Source organism: Pseudorca crassidens, chromosome 18 (assembly GCF_039906515.1).
Source record: "Pseudorca crassidens isolate mPseCra1 chromosome 18, mPseCra1.hap1, whole genome shotgun sequence".
Classification (NCBI taxonomy): domain Eukaryota; kingdom Metazoa; phylum Chordata; class Mammalia; order Artiodactyla; family Delphinidae; genus Pseudorca; species Pseudorca crassidens.
Window position 1 is genome coordinate 66,553,449 of NC_090313.1, and position 19,220 is coordinate 66,572,668.

General features: G+C 43.8%; 1 protein-coding gene across 1 annotated transcript in view; it reads right to left on the minus strand.

Moving 5' to 3' along the window:
• FREM2 (FRAS1 related extracellular matrix 2) overlaps positions 1-19,173 on the minus strand; it is a 160,282-nt gene extending 141,109 nt beyond the window's left edge. Inside the window, exons 1-2 of the mRNA XM_067713219.1 lie at positions 13,647-19,173; positions 1,475-1,564 (exon numbers count right to left, since the gene is read on the minus strand). Coding sequence (XP_067569320.1) covers positions 1,475-1,564; positions 13,647-18,825 — 5,269 coding nt within the window. The 5' untranslated portion in view covers positions 18,826-19,173. The remainder of the gene's footprint in view (positions 1-1,474; positions 1,565-13,646) is intronic.
• Positions 19,174-19,220: the final 47 nt, after the last annotated feature.

Genomic DNA, 19,220 nt, shown 5'->3' on the forward strand with positions numbered 1-19,220 from the left:
AATCGTAGTCATTGGATTTCAAACAATTTTGGGGGAATTTTAAAGAAAATCATACTTTTGCTATTGAGGTTTATTCAGTCACTCGGAAAGAGATACATGGTGTTTGGAAACAAAGATTTAGTCCTCATATATATATATATATATATACACATATATATAAAATACATATGTATATATATAAGACAAATTTGAATTATTTCAGAGTCTCACTCTAAAGTTTACTCGCAGTAGTATTTCCCATTTGGGCAGCAAGATTCAACAAGCAGATTATTTTCTGATAAGTTGATTTCCTTCTCAGAACTTGGTCTCATACTAAGATTCATTTATCAATATGTAGAATACTAACGTATGATTCGGTTGCTAAAAAAGTAAAGGCATTAAACTTATTAAATTTAGTTGAACCCAAGTTAACACACTTTTTTCTTTTTCCTCTCTGTCACACACCCAGCAGATGTCATTTTTCAGAGCTGTGATCCTGTTACATCCAACGACATTTTAAATAAGTGCTATTTAATGCTTCAAAAAAATAGGAAGGGTAAGCATGGAATCTTTTTGAGATAGAGGACAGAAGAGTGTGCGTTTTCATAAAGCATCGTAAGGAAACAGGTGACTGAATCCTTTCTCCCTCTCTCTTCTCTCGCACACAGGACCCCTCATTTCCTGTGTCCCGTTCACACATTCTTCCTGAGGTTCTTTTCCTTCTCCTGACAGCAAGTGAGAACACAAACATCCTTATGATCAATCTAGAAGTGGCCAGCTCTCCTCCTAGGCTGCAGGTGGGGGAAGGGAGCTGAAGAGTGTGAGAGGCAGTCAGGGCTGTGGGGGAGCGATGACAATAAATTACCGAGGTGACTTAGATCCCAGATCATAGTCTATTCTCTGCAGTATTCAGACTTCATCAAGGAAAAGCTGAGCTAGACCAAGTCACAAAATGCCCCAAACTAAGAAAACTAAGAAAATCATTAGACATACTGAGCTTAATACACATTTATTTAGCACTGATTTCTTGGTGAAGGCGACGTATGATCCACCAGCATTAGTCCACACAGCACCCAAGAAAATTAGAAAAAGGCACCCCCTTTGGGCAGACACACCTAGGTAGAACACATGGTTTGCAAGTGGGGCTGGGCTGGTCCCAACATCCTCTGGTGGCCTCAAGCAGACAGCTTTATGCAGAGTATAATCTGAACAACTGGACATGGGAATCCTATTTACATAGATCTTTCTCTTTAGTGCTTTACAAATCATAAGACAAGAATAATATAACTAGAACATGTATTTACAATCATTGCAGAGTAGTATTGTGTCAGACTGAGAATGTAAGATTTTCATGAGCAAATACCAACTTCACGCAGTACAAACTCAGGTGAGCATAAACTGATACTTGATACCGATTCCCTGTAATAAAGTAGTCAAAGAGCAACGAATAAAAGTCACTCTCCTTGTTTATAGTAACAGGAGAGTGAATACTTACCACCATCTTCAACTGTAAAATGGAATATGTCACTTGTGGCATTAGCCCCTTCTCTCAAGACGTAGCATATTTTCATATCATCAATGTCAGCTAGAAAAGAACCAAATAAGAAGATGATTAATTACTAGGGCAAAACTGGTGACTCATCATTTATGGTAAATCCTATTGGCTATTACTTTTCTGAGCCATGTTTAGATCTCCTTCTTCTCCTAAGGGAAAGAGTGCTATCCTATTTCTCATATCTCTTAGCCCCTTGATTTCAGCTGTCCCTTGGAAATCTGATCCCTTACAGATAGAATGCAAGAGCTAGGTTATAATAATAGCAAGGTGTTGCCCTTCCCAATAGTATTCGCATGTTCATGCACCAAAGGAGTGACTATCTAAATACGGAATGTCAGACTCCATGACAGGTGGAAAGGGAGATATTTTGAGGCATGGCAGATTTCCTGGCACTACTGAAATCACACCCTTTGCCTCCCTGTAGGACTGGCCCTAAGAGGAAAGAGGTTCCTCGGCTCTACCTCAGGCTAACTTTTCTTACCTCTCATGGTATAGCAGGCTGCTTTTAAGCTCTCCAAATTTTTAAAAGGAAAAATGAAGAAAATATTTTTTTAAAAAATCCCACGGATTGAAATTACTATCATGACCCAATGCCAAAGAGAACTTAGAAAACATCGAGTGAAAGCTGAAACCTTTATTCAGAGTGAAAAGTTATTCTGCCTCGGAAACGCTTTTTCTAATGTTTTCTATTCTAGCTATCAAATTCAGTTTGTTTTCAGTGTTGACTGAAATACAATTTAAAAATGTATTCATCCATTTTATCAGTTTTTCTCCTTAATGATGCCACACAGACAACATAATAAAACAAACATCATTTTGTTCAGTGATACAGTAGACCTCTATTGGATCTGGGCCAATCAGCAAGTAGTTATTTCGAAGGTTACATAAATCCAAGATCATAGCTAAAAATTGCTTCAGCAATAGTATGTGATATTTATTTGTCTCGTGTGTGTTCTATGGTTTATTCATCTCCTAAGATCTCTCATAAGTTCATGCTATGGAGTTTAAAGGCATTACATATAAGAAAATGATTTTATGGAGGGCTTCCGGGAAGATGGCGTTAGAGTAAGACGCGGAGATCACCTTCCTCCCCACAGATACACCAGAAATACATCTACACGTGGAACAACTCCTACAGAACACCTACTGAACGCTGGCAGAAGACCTCAGGCCTCCCAAAAGGCAAGAAACTCCCCATGTACCTGGGTAGGGCAAAAGAAAAACCAGAGACAAAAGAATAGGGATGGGACCTGCACCAGTGGAAGGGAGCCGTGAAGGAGGAAAAGTGTCCACACACTAGGAAGCCCCTTCGCGGGCGGAGACTGCGGGTGGCGGAGGGGGGAAGCTTCGGAGCCGCGGAGGAGAGCGCAGCCACAGGGGTGCGGAGGGCAAAGCGGAGAGATTCCCGCACAGAGGATCAGGGCCGACCGGCACTCACCAGCCCGAGAGGCTTGTCTGCTCCCCCGCCGGGGCGGGCGGGCCTGGGAGCTGAGGCTCCGGCTTCGGTCGGAGCGCAGGGAGAGGACTGGGGTTGGCGGCGTGAACACAGCCTGAAGGGGGTTAGTGCGCCACGGCTAGCCGGGAGGGAGTCCGGGAAAAGGTCTGGAGCTGCCGAAGAGGCAAGAGACTTTTTCTTCCCTCTTTGTTTCCTGGTGCGCGAGGAGAGGGGATTAAGAGCGCTGCTTAAAGGAGCTCCGGAGACGGGCGCGAGCCGCGGCTAAAAGCGCGGACCCCAGAGACGGGCGGGAGACGCTAAGGCTGCTGCTGCCGCCACCAAGAAGCCTGTGTGCGAGCGCAGGTCACTGTCCACACCTCCCCTCCCGGGAGCCTGTGCTGCCCGCCACTGCCAGAGTCCCGAGATCCAGGGACAACTTACCCGGGAGAACGCACGGCGCGCCTCAGGCTGGTGCAACGTCACGCAGGCCTCTGCCGCGCAGGCCCGCCTCGCACTCCGTGCCCCTCCCTCCCCTCCGGCCTGAGTGAGGCAAAGACCCGAATCAGCTGCTCCTTTAACCCCGTCCTGTCTGAGCGAAGAACAGACGCCCTCCGGCAACCTACACGCAGAGGCGGGGCCAAATACAAAGCTGAGCCCCTGGGAGCTGTGAGAACAAAGGAGAGAAAGGGAAATCTCTCCCAGCAGCTTCAGAAGCAGCTGATTAAAGCTCCACAATCAACTTGATGTACTTGCATCTGTGGAATACATGAATAGCCAACGAATCATCCCAAATTAAGGAGGTGGACTTTGAGAGCAAGATTTATGATTTTTTCCCCTTTTCCTCTTTTTGTGAGTGTGTATGTGTATGCTTCTGTGTGAGATTTTTGTCTGTATAGCTTTGCTTCCACCATTTGTCCTAGGGTTCTATCCGTCCGTTTTTTTTTTAATTCTTTTTCTCTTAATAATTATTTTTTTATTTTAATAACTTTATTATATTTTATCTTTATTTTATTTTACTTTATCTCCTTTCTTTTTTTCCTTCCTTCCCTCCTTCCTTCCCTCCTCCCTCCCTCCCTTCTTTCTTTCTTTCTTTCTACTTCTACTAATTCTTTCTTTCTACTTTTTCTCCCTTTTATTCTGAGCCGTGTGGATGAAAGGCTCTTGGTGCTGCAGCCAGGAGTCAGTGCTGTGCCTCTGAGGTGGGAGAGCCAACTTCAGGACACTGGTCCACAAGAGACCTCCCAGCTCCACATAATATCAAACAGCGAAAATCTCCCAGAGATCTCCATCTCAACACCAGCACCCAGCTTCACTCAAAGACCAGCAAGCTACGGTGCTGGACATCCTATGCCAAAAAACTAGCAAGACAGGAACACAACCCCACCCATTAGCAGAGAGGCTGCCTAAAATCATAATAAGTCCACAGACACCCCAAAACACACCACCAGACGTGGACCTGCCCATCAGAAAGACAAGATCCAGCCTCATCCACCAGAACACAGGCACTAGTCCCCTTCACCAGGAAGCCTACACAACCCACTGAACTAACCTTAGCCACTGGGGACAGACACCAAAAACAACGGGAACTACAAACCTGCAGCCTGCAAAAAAGAGACCCCAAACACAGTAAGATAAGCAAAATGAGAAGACAGAAAAACACACAGCAGATGAAGGAGCAAGATAAAAACCCACCAGACCTAACAAATGAAGAGGAAATAGGCAGTCTACCTGAAAAAGAATTCAGAATAATGATAGTAAAGACAATCCAAAATCTTGGAAATAGAATAGACAAAATGCAAGAAACATTTAACAAGGATCTAGACGAACTAAAGATGAAACAAACAATGATGAACAACACAATAAATGAAATGAAAAATACTGTAGATGGGATCAATAGCAGAATAACTGAGGCAGAAGAACGGATAAGTGACCTGGAAGATAAAATAGTGGAAATAACTACTGCAGAGCAGAATAAAGAAAAAATAAGGAAAATAACTGAGGACAGTCTCAGAGACCTCTGGGACAACATTCGAATTATAGGGGTCCAGAACAAGAAGAGAAAAAGAAAGGGACTGAGAAAATATTTGAAGAGATTATCGTTGAAAACTTCCCTAATATGGGAAAGGAAATAGTTAATCAAGTCCAGGAAGCACAGAGAGTCCCATACAGGATAAATCCAAGGAGAAATACGCCAAGACACATATTAATCAGACTATCAAAAATTAAATACAAAGAAAACATATTAAAAGCAGCAAGGGAAAAACAACAAATAACACACAAGGGAATCCCCATAAGGTTAACAGCTGATCTTTCAGCAGAAACTCTGCAAGCCAGAAGGGACTGACAGGACATATTTAAAGTGATGAAGGAGAAAAACCTGCAACCAAGATTACTCTACCCAGCAAGGATCTCATTCAGATTTGATGGAGAAATTAAAACCTTTACAGACAAGCAAAAGCTGAGAGAGTTCAGCACCACCAAACCAGCTTTACAACAACAGCTAAAGGAACTTCTCTAGGCAAGAAACACAAGAGAAGGAAAAGACCTACAATAACGAACCCAAAACAATTAAGAAAATGGGAATAGGAACATACATATCAATAATTACCTTAAATGTAAATGGACTAAATGCTCCCACCAAAAGACACAGATTGGCTGAATGGATACAAAAACAAGACCCATATATTTGCTGTCTACAAGAGACCCACTTCAGACCTAGAGACACATACAGACTGAAAGTGAGGGGATGGAAAAAGATATTTCATGCAAATGGAAACCAAAAGAAAGCTGGAGTAGCAATTCTCATATCAGACAAAATAGACTTTAAAATAAAGACTGTTAGAAGAGACAGAGAAGGACACTACATAATGATCAAGGGATCGATCCAAGAAGAAGATATAACAATTGTAAATATTTATGCACCCAACATAGGAGCACCTCAATACATAAGGCAAATGCTAACAGCCATAAAAGGGGAAATCGACAGTAACACATTCATAGTAGGGGACTTTAACACCCCACTTTCACCAATGGACAGATCATCCAAAATGAAAATAAATAAGGAGACACAAGCTTAAAATGATACATTAAACAAGATGGACTTAATTGATATTTATAGGACATTCCATCCAAAAACAACAGAATAAGCATTTTTCTCAAGTGCTCATGGAACATTCTCCAGGATAGATCATATCTTGGGTCACAAATCAAGCTTGGTAAATTTAAGAAAATTGAAATTGTATCAAGTATCTTTTCTGACCACAACGCTATGAGACTAGATATCAATTACAGGAAAAGATCTGTAAAAAATACAAACACATGGAGGCTAAACAATACACTACTTAATAACGAACTGATCACTGAAGAAATCAAAGAGGAAATCAAAAAATACCTGGAAACAAATGACAATGGAGACACGACGACCCAAAACCTATGGGATGTAGCAAAAGCAGTTCTAAGAGGGAAGTTTATAGCAATACAATCCTACCTTAAGAAACAGGAAACATCTCGAATAAACAACCTAACGTTGCACCTAAAGCAATTAGAGAAAGAAGAACAAAAAAACCCCAAAGTTAGCAGAAGGAAAGAAATCATAAAAATCAGATCAGAAATAAATGAAAAAGAAATGAAGGAAACGATAGCAAAGATCAATAAAACTAAAAGCTGGTTCTTTGAGAAGATAAACAAAATTGATAAACCATTAGCCAGACTCATCAAGAAAAAAAGGGAGAAGACTCAAATCAATAGAATTAGAAATGAAAAAGGAGAAGTAACAACTGACACTGCAGAAATACAAAAGATCATGAGAGATTACTACAAGCAACTCTATGCCAATAAAATGGACAACCTGGAAGAAATGGACAAATTCTTAGAAATGCACAACCTGCCAAGATTGAATCAGGAAGAAATAGAAAATATGAACAGACCAATCACAAGCACTGAAATTGAAACTGTGATTAAAAATCTTCCAACAAACAAAAGCCCAGGACCAGATGGCTTCACAGGCGAATTCTATCAAACATTTAGAGAAGAGCTAACACCTATCCTTCTCAAACTCTTCCAAAATATAGCAGAGGGAGGAACACTCCCAAACTCATTCTACGAGGCCACCATCACCCTGATACCAAAACCAGACAAGGATGTCACAAAGAAAGAAAACTACAGGCCAATATCACTGATGAACATAGATGCAAAAATCCTCAACAAAATACTAGCAAACAGAATCCAACAGCACATTAACCGGATCATACACCATGATCAAGTGGGGTTTATTCCAGGAATGCAAGGATTCTTCAATATACGCAAATCAATCAACATGATACACCTTATTAAGAAATTGAAGGAGAAAAACCATATGATCATCTCAATAGCTCCAGAGAAAGCTTTTGACAAAATTCAACACCGATTTATGATAAAAAAAAACCCTGCAGAAAGCAGGCATAGAAGGAACTTTCCTCAACATAATAAAGGCCATATATGACAAACCCACAGCCAACATTGTCCTCAATGGTGAAAAACTGAAAGCATTTCCACTAAGATCAGGAAAAAGACAAGGTTGCCCACTATCACCACTCTTATTCAACATAGTTTTGGAAGTTTTAGCCACAGCAATCAGAGAAGAAAAGGAAATAAAAGGAATCCAAATCGGAAAAGAAAAAGTAAAGCTGTCACTGTTTGCAGATGACATGATACTATACATAGAGAATCCTAAAGATGCCACCAGAAAACTCCTAGAGCTAATCAATGAATTTGGTAAAGTAGCAGGATACAAAATTAATGCGCAGAAATCTCTGGCATTCCTCTACACTAATGATGAAAAATCTGAAAATGAACTCAAGAAAACACTCCCATTTACCATTGCAACAAAAAGAATAAAATATCTAGGAATAAACCTACCTAAGGAGACAAAAGACCTGTATGCAGAAAACTATAAGACACTGATGAAAGAAATTAAAGATGATACAAATAGATGGAGAGATATACCATGTTCCTGGATTGGAAGAATCAACATTGTGAAAATGACTCTACTACCCAAAGCAATCTACACATTCAATGCAATCCCTATCAAACTACCGCTGGCATTTTTCACAGAACTAGAACAAAAACTTTCACAATTTGTATGGAAACACAAAGGAACCCGAATAGCCAAAGCAATCTTGAGAATGAAAAACGGAGCGGAGGAATCAGGCTCCCTGACTTCAGACTATACCAGAAAGCTACAGTAATCAAGACAGTATGGTACTGGCACAAAAACAGAAAGATAGATCAATGGAACAGGATAGAAAGCCCAGAGATAAACCCATGCACATATGGTCACCTTATCTTTGATAAAGGAGGCAGGAATGTACAGTGGAGAAAGGACAGCCTCTTCAATAAGTGGTGCTGGGAAAACTGGACAGGTACATGTAAAAGTATGAGATTAGATCACTCCCTAACACCATACACAAAAATAAGCTCAAAATGGATTAAAGACCTAAATGTAAGGCCAGACACTATCAAACTCTTAGAGGAAAACATAGGCAGAACACTCTATGACATAAATCACAGCAAGATCCTTTTTGACCCACCTCCTAGAGAAATGGAAATAAAAACAAAAATAAACAAATGGGACCTAATGAAACTTCAAAGCTTTTGCACAGCAAAGGAAACCATAAACGAGACCAAAAGACAACCCTCAGAATGGGAGAAAATATTTGCAAATGAAGCAACTGACAAAGGATTAATCTCCAAAATTTATAAGCAGCTCATGGAGCTCAATAACAAAAAATCAAACAACCCAATCCAAAAATGTGCAGAAGATCTAAATAGACATTTCTCCAAAGAAGATATACAGACTGCCAACAAACACATGAAAGAATGCTCAACATCATTAATCATTAGAGAAATGCAAATCAAAACTACAATGAGATATCATCTCACACCAGTCAGAATGGCCATCATCAAAAAATCTAGAAACAATAAATGCTGGAGAGGGTGTGGAAAAAAGGGAACCCTCTTGCAGTGCTGGTGGGAATGTAAATTGATACAGCCACTGCAAATAGAATTACCATACGACCCAGCAATCCCACTACTGGGCATATACCTTGAGAAAACCATAATTCAAAAAGAGTCATGTACCAAAATGTTCATTGCAGCTCTATTTACAATAACCCGGAGATGGAAACAACTTAAGTGTCCATCATCGGATGAATGGATAAAGATGTGGCACATATATACAATGGAATATTACTCAGCCATAAAAAGAAATGAAATTGAGCTATTTGTAATGAGGTGGCTAGACTTAGAGTCTGTCATACAGAGTGAAGTAAGTCAGAAAGAGAAAGACAAATACTGTATGCTAACACATATATATATGGAATTTAAGAAAAAAAAATGTCATGAAGAACCTAGGGGTAAGACAGGAATAAAGACACAGACCTACTAGAGAATGGACTTGAGGATATGCGGAGGGGGAAGGGTAAGCTGTGACAAAGCAAGAGAGAGGCATGGACATATATACACTACCAAACGTAAGGTAGATAGCTAGTGGGAAGCAGCCGCATAGCACAGGGAGATCAGCTCGGTGCTTTGTGACCGCCTGGAGGGGTGGGATAGGGAGGGTGGGAGGGAGGGAGACGCAAGAGGGAAGAGATATGGGAACATATGTATATGTATAACTGATTCACTTTGTTATAAAGCAGAAACTAACACACCATTGTAAAGCAATTATACTCCAATAAAGATGTAAAAAAAAAAAAAGAAAATGATTTTATGAAAGAATAGTATCAAGTGATGCAAAGTATTAGAATCAACAAATTACTCCATGAATTTCTATAGCTCCGCTTTACAGATGTGAAACATATGATCTACCTTGGCTCACACAGTTTTGGAAGGTGACTTGCTTACAATCAGACATTTGAGGAGGGGAAAATCTGATTTAATAGTTAATAGTACCTTCTTGTTAATAGAGATACCTAAAGGTGAAGCAAGTTCAAGATGTGTTGTTCTCCCTTAGCATTTCTTTTCTAACTCTACTGTAATCTCCCCAAATTCTGCCTCTTTCTGCATGGCTGCCTTTTGTAGAAGATTAAAAATTTCTTTTTCCAATCTGTTTTTTGTTTCCACAGTCCTTTGCTCAGGATCTTACATTCAGTAAAGGCTCAAATATTTGTTAATCTAAAATGAAAGAGCCCGGAGTTCTCGTGGTCCACACCTGCATCTCTCCCTTCGAATGGATGATGTCTCTCTGGGGGTAGTGAAGCCCCCTGCACTGCTCTTTACCTGTTTTCTCTTACAACTCTTAACTTTTACAACCTTTAAATTATCGGTTTAGGAATGAAGTGAACTCTGCTCTGACTATAGGTCCTTAGCATAAAGACAACATCCTCCGGTCATGTGGGGAAGACCTTTGTCCAATGTTCCCATTTCTTCTTTAATTCTATAAGAAAATCTAAAGGCTCCACTATAGGAAAAACAACAACAACAATACTCAATCCCTGTATCAATGTTTTCTAAGCAGAAACTATAGTACTTGGGAGATAGTTTCATTGAAATAAAATACCTCTTCAAGACTGATGTTTAAGAACTTTTCTTTTTTAAAGTAATGAGAACATGAATTCAATTATAAGACATTCAGGTGTCAAATTGATTAGATGAAACAAAGTACAACCCTTTTCATAATTCTGTTAATAATGCATTGTTCGAAAGGGGGGCTTTTAAAAAAATCTCAAGTGAGTAAAGACTTTGATCATAACACTGTTATTCTACAGGTACCTCTAAAAATAACAAAACACACTATAAATATACATATAAACACTTGCTTCTTAAGGCACAGAAGTATTAGGAAGATAAAAACGTCAGCCAAAATGTTATTTTCTTTCAGTAAACATCTAACAATTAACTAGATTTTCTTCTCATCGTTAAACATGCATCACATTTATTTCAGTTTATCTACATAATCATTCCATGTTTTATTTTTTTTTTTAATTCTAAATTCATTAACGTTCCTGGTAGTCACACCCTGGCTGCCTTTGGGAAATTTCTGAAATTGATTTCTAAATTATCTCCCACAAGACATTATTATGTATTTATTGTAGAGAAAAAAATCCGGGTACTTGAGACAAGTGATTTAGATGTGGGGTGGAGAGAGCAGGGAAGGGCACCTTGAGAAAGAGCAAAATTTGAAATAACAAAATAATTTCCTTAATTTGTCTAATTCTACCTCGTTTACTTTTCCTAATAGTGAAATTTAATAAGTTTTAGAAATAGTTTTTTTTCTCCTAGGGACCATTTAGTCAATTTAGTTGGCAATAGCCTTCCCAAGCCATATGTGCTAAGTGGACTTAATTCAGTGCATTGAAAATCCATCAAAATAGAGTTCATCTCATCCCTTCAAGATAAAACGAAAACAAAGAAAAAGACAGTACAGTCCTCACTTTAGTCACTGCTGTTAGTTTCTCTACTGTAAGAGCAGCCTTGGTAGCTCTATAATGGAGGTTTCTCCATTTTTACTCACTTATCTAATCTCCATAAATAACTCCTATGAACCAAACTCCAGCCTCAACTTGTTGTAATGAGTCCTGTGTGATTAAATACCAACAATTTTCCTAGTCAGCATTTGGGTTCTTATTGGAACGTGATGATTTCTTTTAAAATGTAACCTTAAAAATTTATCTTCACTTTTTATAATAAACTCATAGCTACTCTATATTTACAAATGACTATAAAAAGTAATCATGGTGACGTCAAGTCAATGACAGATAGAGCAACAGCCTGTAATGAAATAGCAGAATTTTATGGCTCAATATTTAGGAAATAATATTCCAATATTTTGAGCTGTTGGACTTGGTCCATAGAATTTAAATTAAATCATTTGCTTATTTTCCTTCTCTTTTAAAAAAAAAATCTCTAAATTCAGGTTATATTTTCTCATCAGAGGAGTCGTTTGAAGTAACATTTTCAATCCTGTAAAGAATATCCTTTCCATATTCCTTTCATCCGCTTTACTTTCCATGAAAATAAACCAGTCTAAGATTGCATGCATTTCTACCCTCAGAAAGCCTTCACACAAAAGTTTCCTGCTGGTCTGGCATGACACTGGCACTCTGAAGTTTTCCTGTCCCTGCAAGCCCTAGGATATAGTCAGGCTTTCAGCCAAGAATCAGGAGGTTGGAGTGTAGGGCTATTTGCCAGCATCTAAAACAGAGAAGCAGTTTACTTTAACACTACACTTTGCAACATCCATGTTTATTAAAGCATTTGTTATCTAAGAGCACAACACTGCTGCAGGAAAAGAACACTCCCCCTGGGAAGCCCTGGGGTTTAACTCCATCTGGTTTCCATTCTGACAAGGGTGAGATTTTCATGAAAGCAACCCAAAGCTCTTTGTAATGAAAGTCGCACGTTCTAGAAAACAGAGCTCTAACTCCCAAGCCAGCAGATTGAATGGGCTTCTCCCTTTAGTCACTGAGTAACTCTGTGCAGGTCACCTGCCCTTCCTGTCTCAGATTCTGTCCACACACAAAGAAAACGGAGGTTACAGAAATGCTTTAGTCTCAAGGATGCAGATGCTTCAGGCAACGGTGTTGGTTATTGTGTTTGAAACAGGGCAGAGAGGAGGTTTGAAATGAGAAAATATTTTCTTCCTTCTACTACTAATCTTGTTAACATACCTGCAGGTTCTTAACAATGAAGTGGTTGTATATTTTGGTGGTGGACTTATTGTCTTCTTATACATCATTAAGTATACTTTCTTTTCTTGTGTGGATTGTTGCAGCATGCCTTGTACATATGATCATTCTAAATCTAGATAGGTGTTTACCTCTTACGTCTTTGGACTGGTGTTAGCCTAAGTCATAAAGTCTTATAAAAATTATAAAATCTACGAAGTAAATATAAATACATCTTTTTTATTTTCGTTACAAAGTTTCTAACAACTATACCAGACTTAGAACAAATCCTCTAAAAAAGCAATCAAAATAATATAAATTTGAAGGTTCTATTTGAATGGTGGGTGATGATAATAATAATAATAATGTGGATATATAGAATTTAGAAAGCACATCTTTCTCTAAGATGCTAACATGCTTCATGAACTGTGTGCAGCATATAAAACAGGCTGCTCAGAGGACGGGTGTGGCTAACAGAGCAGAACTGGAAAGCCTGCTTTAAATTTAATTCACCAAAGTCGAGCTCCTCCTTTGACAATTTAGCTTGTATTTTCAAAATAAGATACTCCTTCTAATAAAGGTCACTGCAGTAGGACATATGGCAAGAAGGGAGCTGTTCTCCCAGGAAAGAGAGTCCCTGTATTTTCACCTCCCCTTCATTTCCCTTCTCTTCCCTTCCCTTCCCTTGGACTCTAATTTGATGCTCTATTTACAAAGTTCTCAGTGACAGCCATATCTCAAGAAATAAGACTTGGAGTGCCTTTTTGTGTGTGTGTGTGTGTGTGTGTGTGTGTGTGTGTTATGCGGGCCTCTCACTGTTGTGGCCTCTCCCATTGCGGAGCACAGGCTCCGGACGCACAGGCTCAGCGGCCATGGCTCACGGGCCTAGCCGCTCTGCGGCACGTGGGATCTTCCCAGACCGGGGCACGAACCCATGTTCCCTGCATCGGCAGGCGGACTCTCAACCACTGCACCACCAGGGAAGCCCTGGAGTGCCCTTTGATTCTAAAGAAAGAAAAGTGAACCATACCTTGTGTAAACTGAGTCACACTGTGGTTGCCTTGGCCCAGGTTGAGGAGATATCCATGTCGAGGGGCCTCCGTCACAATAAACCTAAGAGAAAAACGTAAGCTGTCTCTGTCCTCCACTTTCAATACTTTTCTTGTGATCATGAACCCCAAGTGGCCTGTGGCCAGAGGGCGAAGTGTCGAAGCCCCTTTGTTCACTGCAATTTGGGGGACACTATTGTCAACAGCTAAGATCTGGATCTTCATCACTTGGGGTCTTCTTGTTTCAAATACTGTATCAGGGAAAACATAGAACTCTGTGTGGGAACCATCAGTCACCATGAAGGAGAAGCTGTCTTCCCTTGACTCGCTGCCATCATGTCTGTAGCTGATTAAGTTTTCATTCAAGTCTTGCTTGGTAAAAATCATGGCGGGTCTGGTATTGTTGAATAGGAGTTGACCATGAACAGGCACCTGGGTGACAGTGAATTTCAAGAGTTTGTCTGGAGTATCTCTATCTTCCACAGTGAGTTCAAAGGGAGTAATCAGCTTGTTTTCTCCTTCGCTGACAACCAGGTTATGGATGGTGACCACTGGCTTTTTGTTGTCCACATCACTGATGGAGATACGGAATGTCCGGAAGACGGGGTTACGTCCGTCAGTGACTTGAAACTCAAAGCTGTCCATCTTCACCTCATCGTCAGCTGTGTGGATGTAGTAGATTTTGTTGCCAGCCAGTTGGAGCTGAGTGAAAGATGTGATGGCTACTCCAGGTTGGTCTGTGCATTCTAAGTGACCTCTCATGGGAGCCCTGGTGATGGTAAAAACTAAGTTTTCATCAGGACTGTTCAAGTCACTAGTGCTTAGTAGGTCTGTTGTGAGGGTGACCTTACCACCTTCTTTCAAAGACACTCCCTTACTTATCACATCAGGGAAGACAATGTCAAGGCTCCCAACAGACACATAAAAGTAACGATCTATAAGGGCATTTATTCCATCAGTCACATCAAATTTAATTAGATCCCGAATGCCCTCTTGCCCAAAATGGACGTACTGAATTAAGTTCCTGTCCACTTCATCCTGGGTAAAATTCATGCCCAGTGTGATATTTTCAAAGACACCTATAGGTTTTTGTCTCTGTAATAAGCCATGTCCTGGCCCATAACGAATAATATAAACCAAGGATTCGTCTTCAGAATCTAAATCAGTTGCCATTAATATTTTGTTGTTGATAATTTTGGTTTCCCCAATTTCTATTTCCAGTCCATTATTGATGGCCATTCTGGGGGTCTCATCATCAACGGGGATAATCATAATGATGACCATCTTTTCCACAGAGTGCTTACCATCCGTTAGTTTAATCATGAAACTGTCTTCCTGAGTCTCTGAGTCATCGTGCTCATAAATAATGCTGGAACTCTCTATGATCTGGTCCAAGGTGAAGCTTTCAACCAAAACCGTGCCATTTATCAGCTGGTTCATGATGTGACCGTGGGTAGGAAACTTGGTAACAGTGAAAGTTAAATCATCTGGGGGAACATCCACATCAGCAGCATTGAGGATGGGCGTATCGACCACCAGACTCATGCCTTCCATCACCATAAATTCTCTCACAAAGATTTCTGGCTGTTCATCATTGGTGGGAATGATTATGATGGGGAAAAAATGTCTCTCTGAAAAGTTAATGCCATCAGAACAACGAAATATAAATCTGTCTTCCACCGGTTCTACTCCTTTATGGACACTCTGGACGTAGTTTATATGACCCTGCCTGAGATCTTTCAGAGTGAAAGCACTTATGGCAGTTCCTGCTCTTGATTTTTCAGAGCCTGGGGCTGGAGAGATGTTCTCCACGTAACCTGAGGTAGGCTGAATAACTATGGTGCACAAGATGTCATCAGTGAGGGAATCAGTATCTTCAGCACTTATGTGCATTGAGGTTATAACACTTTTATCACCTTCCATCACTATAAACCGTTCACCTACAGAAATTTCTGGGGCCTGGCTGTCAACAGGGAGGATGGTCACCCACACGGTAACTCCTTGGATAGTATTACCACCTATTCTCCATTCTTGAGACATATCTGACAGACTCAGGTTGAAAGAGTCCTCCTTGGGCAATAGACCTATCTCCCCGCTAGTGTGGGCGTAAACGACTGAGCCCTCCAAGATGTCCCTTTGGGTAAACTGCTCTGCTGGAACTCCGTTGACCAGGATTTCTCCACATAAGGGTGGATCTTCCAAGAGGAAAGTCAACATCAAATCATCAGTGTCTTCATCGGTCCCCTTGATAACACTGGCAGTGATTTCAGTAGCCCCATTTTCTAGAACATCTAGATAGGACCCCAGCGTGCCTGCAGGAAGGCTGAGCATGGGCACCTCATCATCCACTGGCCGGACATTCACTCTGAGAGTGATGGGCACCACATGGTGTCTGTCGCTGACCTCCAAGGAGCAACTATCAGTCAGAGATTCATCCCCATTGTGGGCATAGGAAATCCGACCCTGTTTTATGTCCTCTAAGTGGAAAATCCCATCCACACTCAGTATCTGTCCAGACATCCTCATGTGGCCATGTTTGGGTGCCTGGGTGAGAGTGAAAGTGATGTGGGCCACATCAGTGTCTATATCATTCACACTCAACTCAGTCTCCCTCAGGATGTGGTGGCCCTTTTCCTGAATAGTGAAGCCAGTGTTGAGGATCTCAGGTGGCTGGTTGTCCACTGGCTGCAAGTAAAAGGTGAAAGTGCCTGGAGCCACATTCCCAGCTCGGTCCTCCACCTGGAATTGGAACTGGGCCACTCGGGCAGCCACTCCCAGTTCTTGATCTGGAGGTCTGTAAGCAATTTTATGGTGGTTGACCTGGGCTTGTGTAAAATGGGCCACCACCGCTGAAGGGTTGTCCATCAGGACCAAGGTTCCCAGTGGGGCTGGTGAGTGGTTTGTATCTGTGTCCATTGGGGGCTGTGTCACCGTGTAGCGTAGTTCTCGGTCGTCTGTGTCCAGGTCAGTGTAGTGCAGCCACTTCTTCCTCAGCGGCGTGAGCTGGGATTCCTGTACCACCATCCGAAGGGGGCAGCCGCCGCCCAGCTCTGGAGGGAGGCGATCCACGGGATGAACGCGTATCACAAACCTCTGTGGCCCAGACCTGTTAGGGGGGTCATGGTTATCCTGGACTCGAAATGTGAACTGGTCCATGACTGGCCCAGGACTGTGAGGCCCAGTGTGTCTGTAGAAAAGCCTCCCCTCCGTTATGTCTCGCTGCTGCCACTCTGTCACCGTCTTCTCATAGAACACCCCCTGTTTTCTCCAAGGGCCCCCGATCAGCATCTCTTCCTCCTGGGGAGGATGGGTTTGACGGAGAAGCAGATGCCCCGTAGTTGAGGAGGGCGACTCTAGCACAAAAAGCAGCAGACAGTCATCTGAGTCCATGTCAGCTGCGCTTAGAGCTTGGGGCAGGATGGGCACGGTTTCACCCTCTGCCAGTGTCAGCCCCGTGTTGGCATTGAGGACTGGCGGCTGGTCATCCACAGGCACTAAGGTGACAGGGAACAGGAACTGCACCTGGTGTCTGCGCCCTCCGTCCACCATTCGAAGCACGAGGTTGTCACTTAGGGAGCCATCTTTGTCATCGTGGTGGTAGACCACTTGGCCGGCTGCCAGCTCAGCTACCGTAAATGTCTTAGGGGCAGGGTTGCCACTTGAGGCACCCAGAAGGGCAAGGCGACCATGCCGGAGGCCAGCCACCACCTCCAGCTGTACTGCCTCTAGGTCATCCTCATCACTGATGACCAGGTTCTGTGGTCCACTGCCTGCAGGGCCGGTGAGGGGCCGAGACTGGCCCTCATAGAGAATGAGCCCAGTGTTCCGTGTGACCACTGGAGCCAGTGTGTTCATGGGCTTCACCACCACCATGAAGGCAAAAGGCTCTGAAGCTGCTCCTTCTGGGTCCACTACCTCCAGCTCCAGTTCAAAGAGACGCTCCTGGTCGGAGTCCTCAGCGGGGGGCTGATAGGCAATCTTCAGGAGGTGCAAATCCCTCTGAGTGAAAGAGGAGAGGGGCAGGCTGCGATCATCAGTGCTCACCAGGTAGCCCTGGCCAGGCTGGAAAGGAGAGGTGAGGTTGAAGATCAACAAGTCCGGGGTAGACTCAGCATCCTCGGCGGCCAACATGTCTGGCGTCAGGGCGGTCAGTACAAACTGGTCCACCTCCATCATCATCATGGCCACAAAGCTGGGCTTGGGTGCAGTGTTCTCAGCCCCTCCTCGGATTCTCACCAATACTTGGAAGTGCTCGCGTTTCAAAGCAGGGCTGCCCACAGGAGACCCTCGTGAGCGCAGCTCCACCACCATGGGCACCCAGTCCCTGTTTGGAGAACGACTGGGGGCCGTGTGGCGGTAGCGCACGCCTAGCTCCTGGAAAGCTTTGCAGTCCATCAGGAGCGGCTCCTGGGTGCCCGCCTCGCTGGCACGTCCCGGGACTGACGGGTAGTGAAGGAGTTCCCCGTAGCGAGGCAGCGCGCCCAAGCCCGAAAGGATGCCCACGCGACACTCTTCAGCCTCGGGCTGGTAGGCGAATTCCAAGGTCCGAGCGTCCAGGGCATTGCTGGTGCCCAGCAGCTCCTCCACGACCAGGGGCAAGTTCCGAGTTACAACCTCCAGTTGGGTGAAGACTACCTCCACCTCCAGCACCAAGGGTAGCACTGCCGCCCCTCCCGGCGCGTCGTAGCGGAGCTGCAGCCGGACCCGATCCCGCGACGGGCTGCGCGCGCCCAGGTGCGAGTAGCGCACCTCGCCAGCGCCGAAGTTGCACGGGAAGCGCTTGGGACTCAGACGGCCGGGCCGCTGGGCCAGCGCATCGTTGTCTAGCACGGTCACTACGCAGCGATCCCCCGGCTGCACCTGCAGCACCAGGTCCTGCAACGGATCCAGCCAGACCTCACGGCCGAAGGGCACCCGGAGCCCGCGGTTCGCCGGCACTATGGCCTCTTCGGAGGGGACTCCTGCAACGCCCGCGAGATCCGGGGACAGCAACGCCCGGCCGGGGTCAGGGGGCTGTGCCCGGACGCGGCTTACCAGTGACAGGAGAAGCAAAAACAGCAGCACCAGCCGGGGCGGCGGCGGAGGCAACAGCTGAGAGGTGGTGGGGTTAGCTGCGTGGCGCGCGCGGGCAGTGATCCCGGGGGTCCGGGCTGCGTGCATGGTCCGGATGTTAGGGCTCGGACGGGTCGCCCTGAGAGCGCAGTCAGTCCCAGTCCGGGGCAGGTGGTAAGAGAGCCCTCCGGAAAGTGCCAGGAACTCCGCACGGCGCCCGGGGGTTCCTGCTGTAGCCGAGGCTGGACCAGAGGGATGGGAAAGAGGCTCGGCACGGTCCCCGGAGCTGCCGGGGAGGCTAAACCGTCCCGGCCGGTCCAGCTCCGCGGCTCGCGGCTCAGTCGAGCGGAGAACTGAGTCCCGGCACTCCTCCCTCCCAGGGCCCGGGACCCTGAGCTTTGAGGGAAATCCCTCCCCTCGCACCCCCTTACTCCAGTCCTCCCATGAGGCCAATCGTCGGTCCCGGGAGGAGGCCCCGAGACGAGGGTTGGGTTGCGACTTCT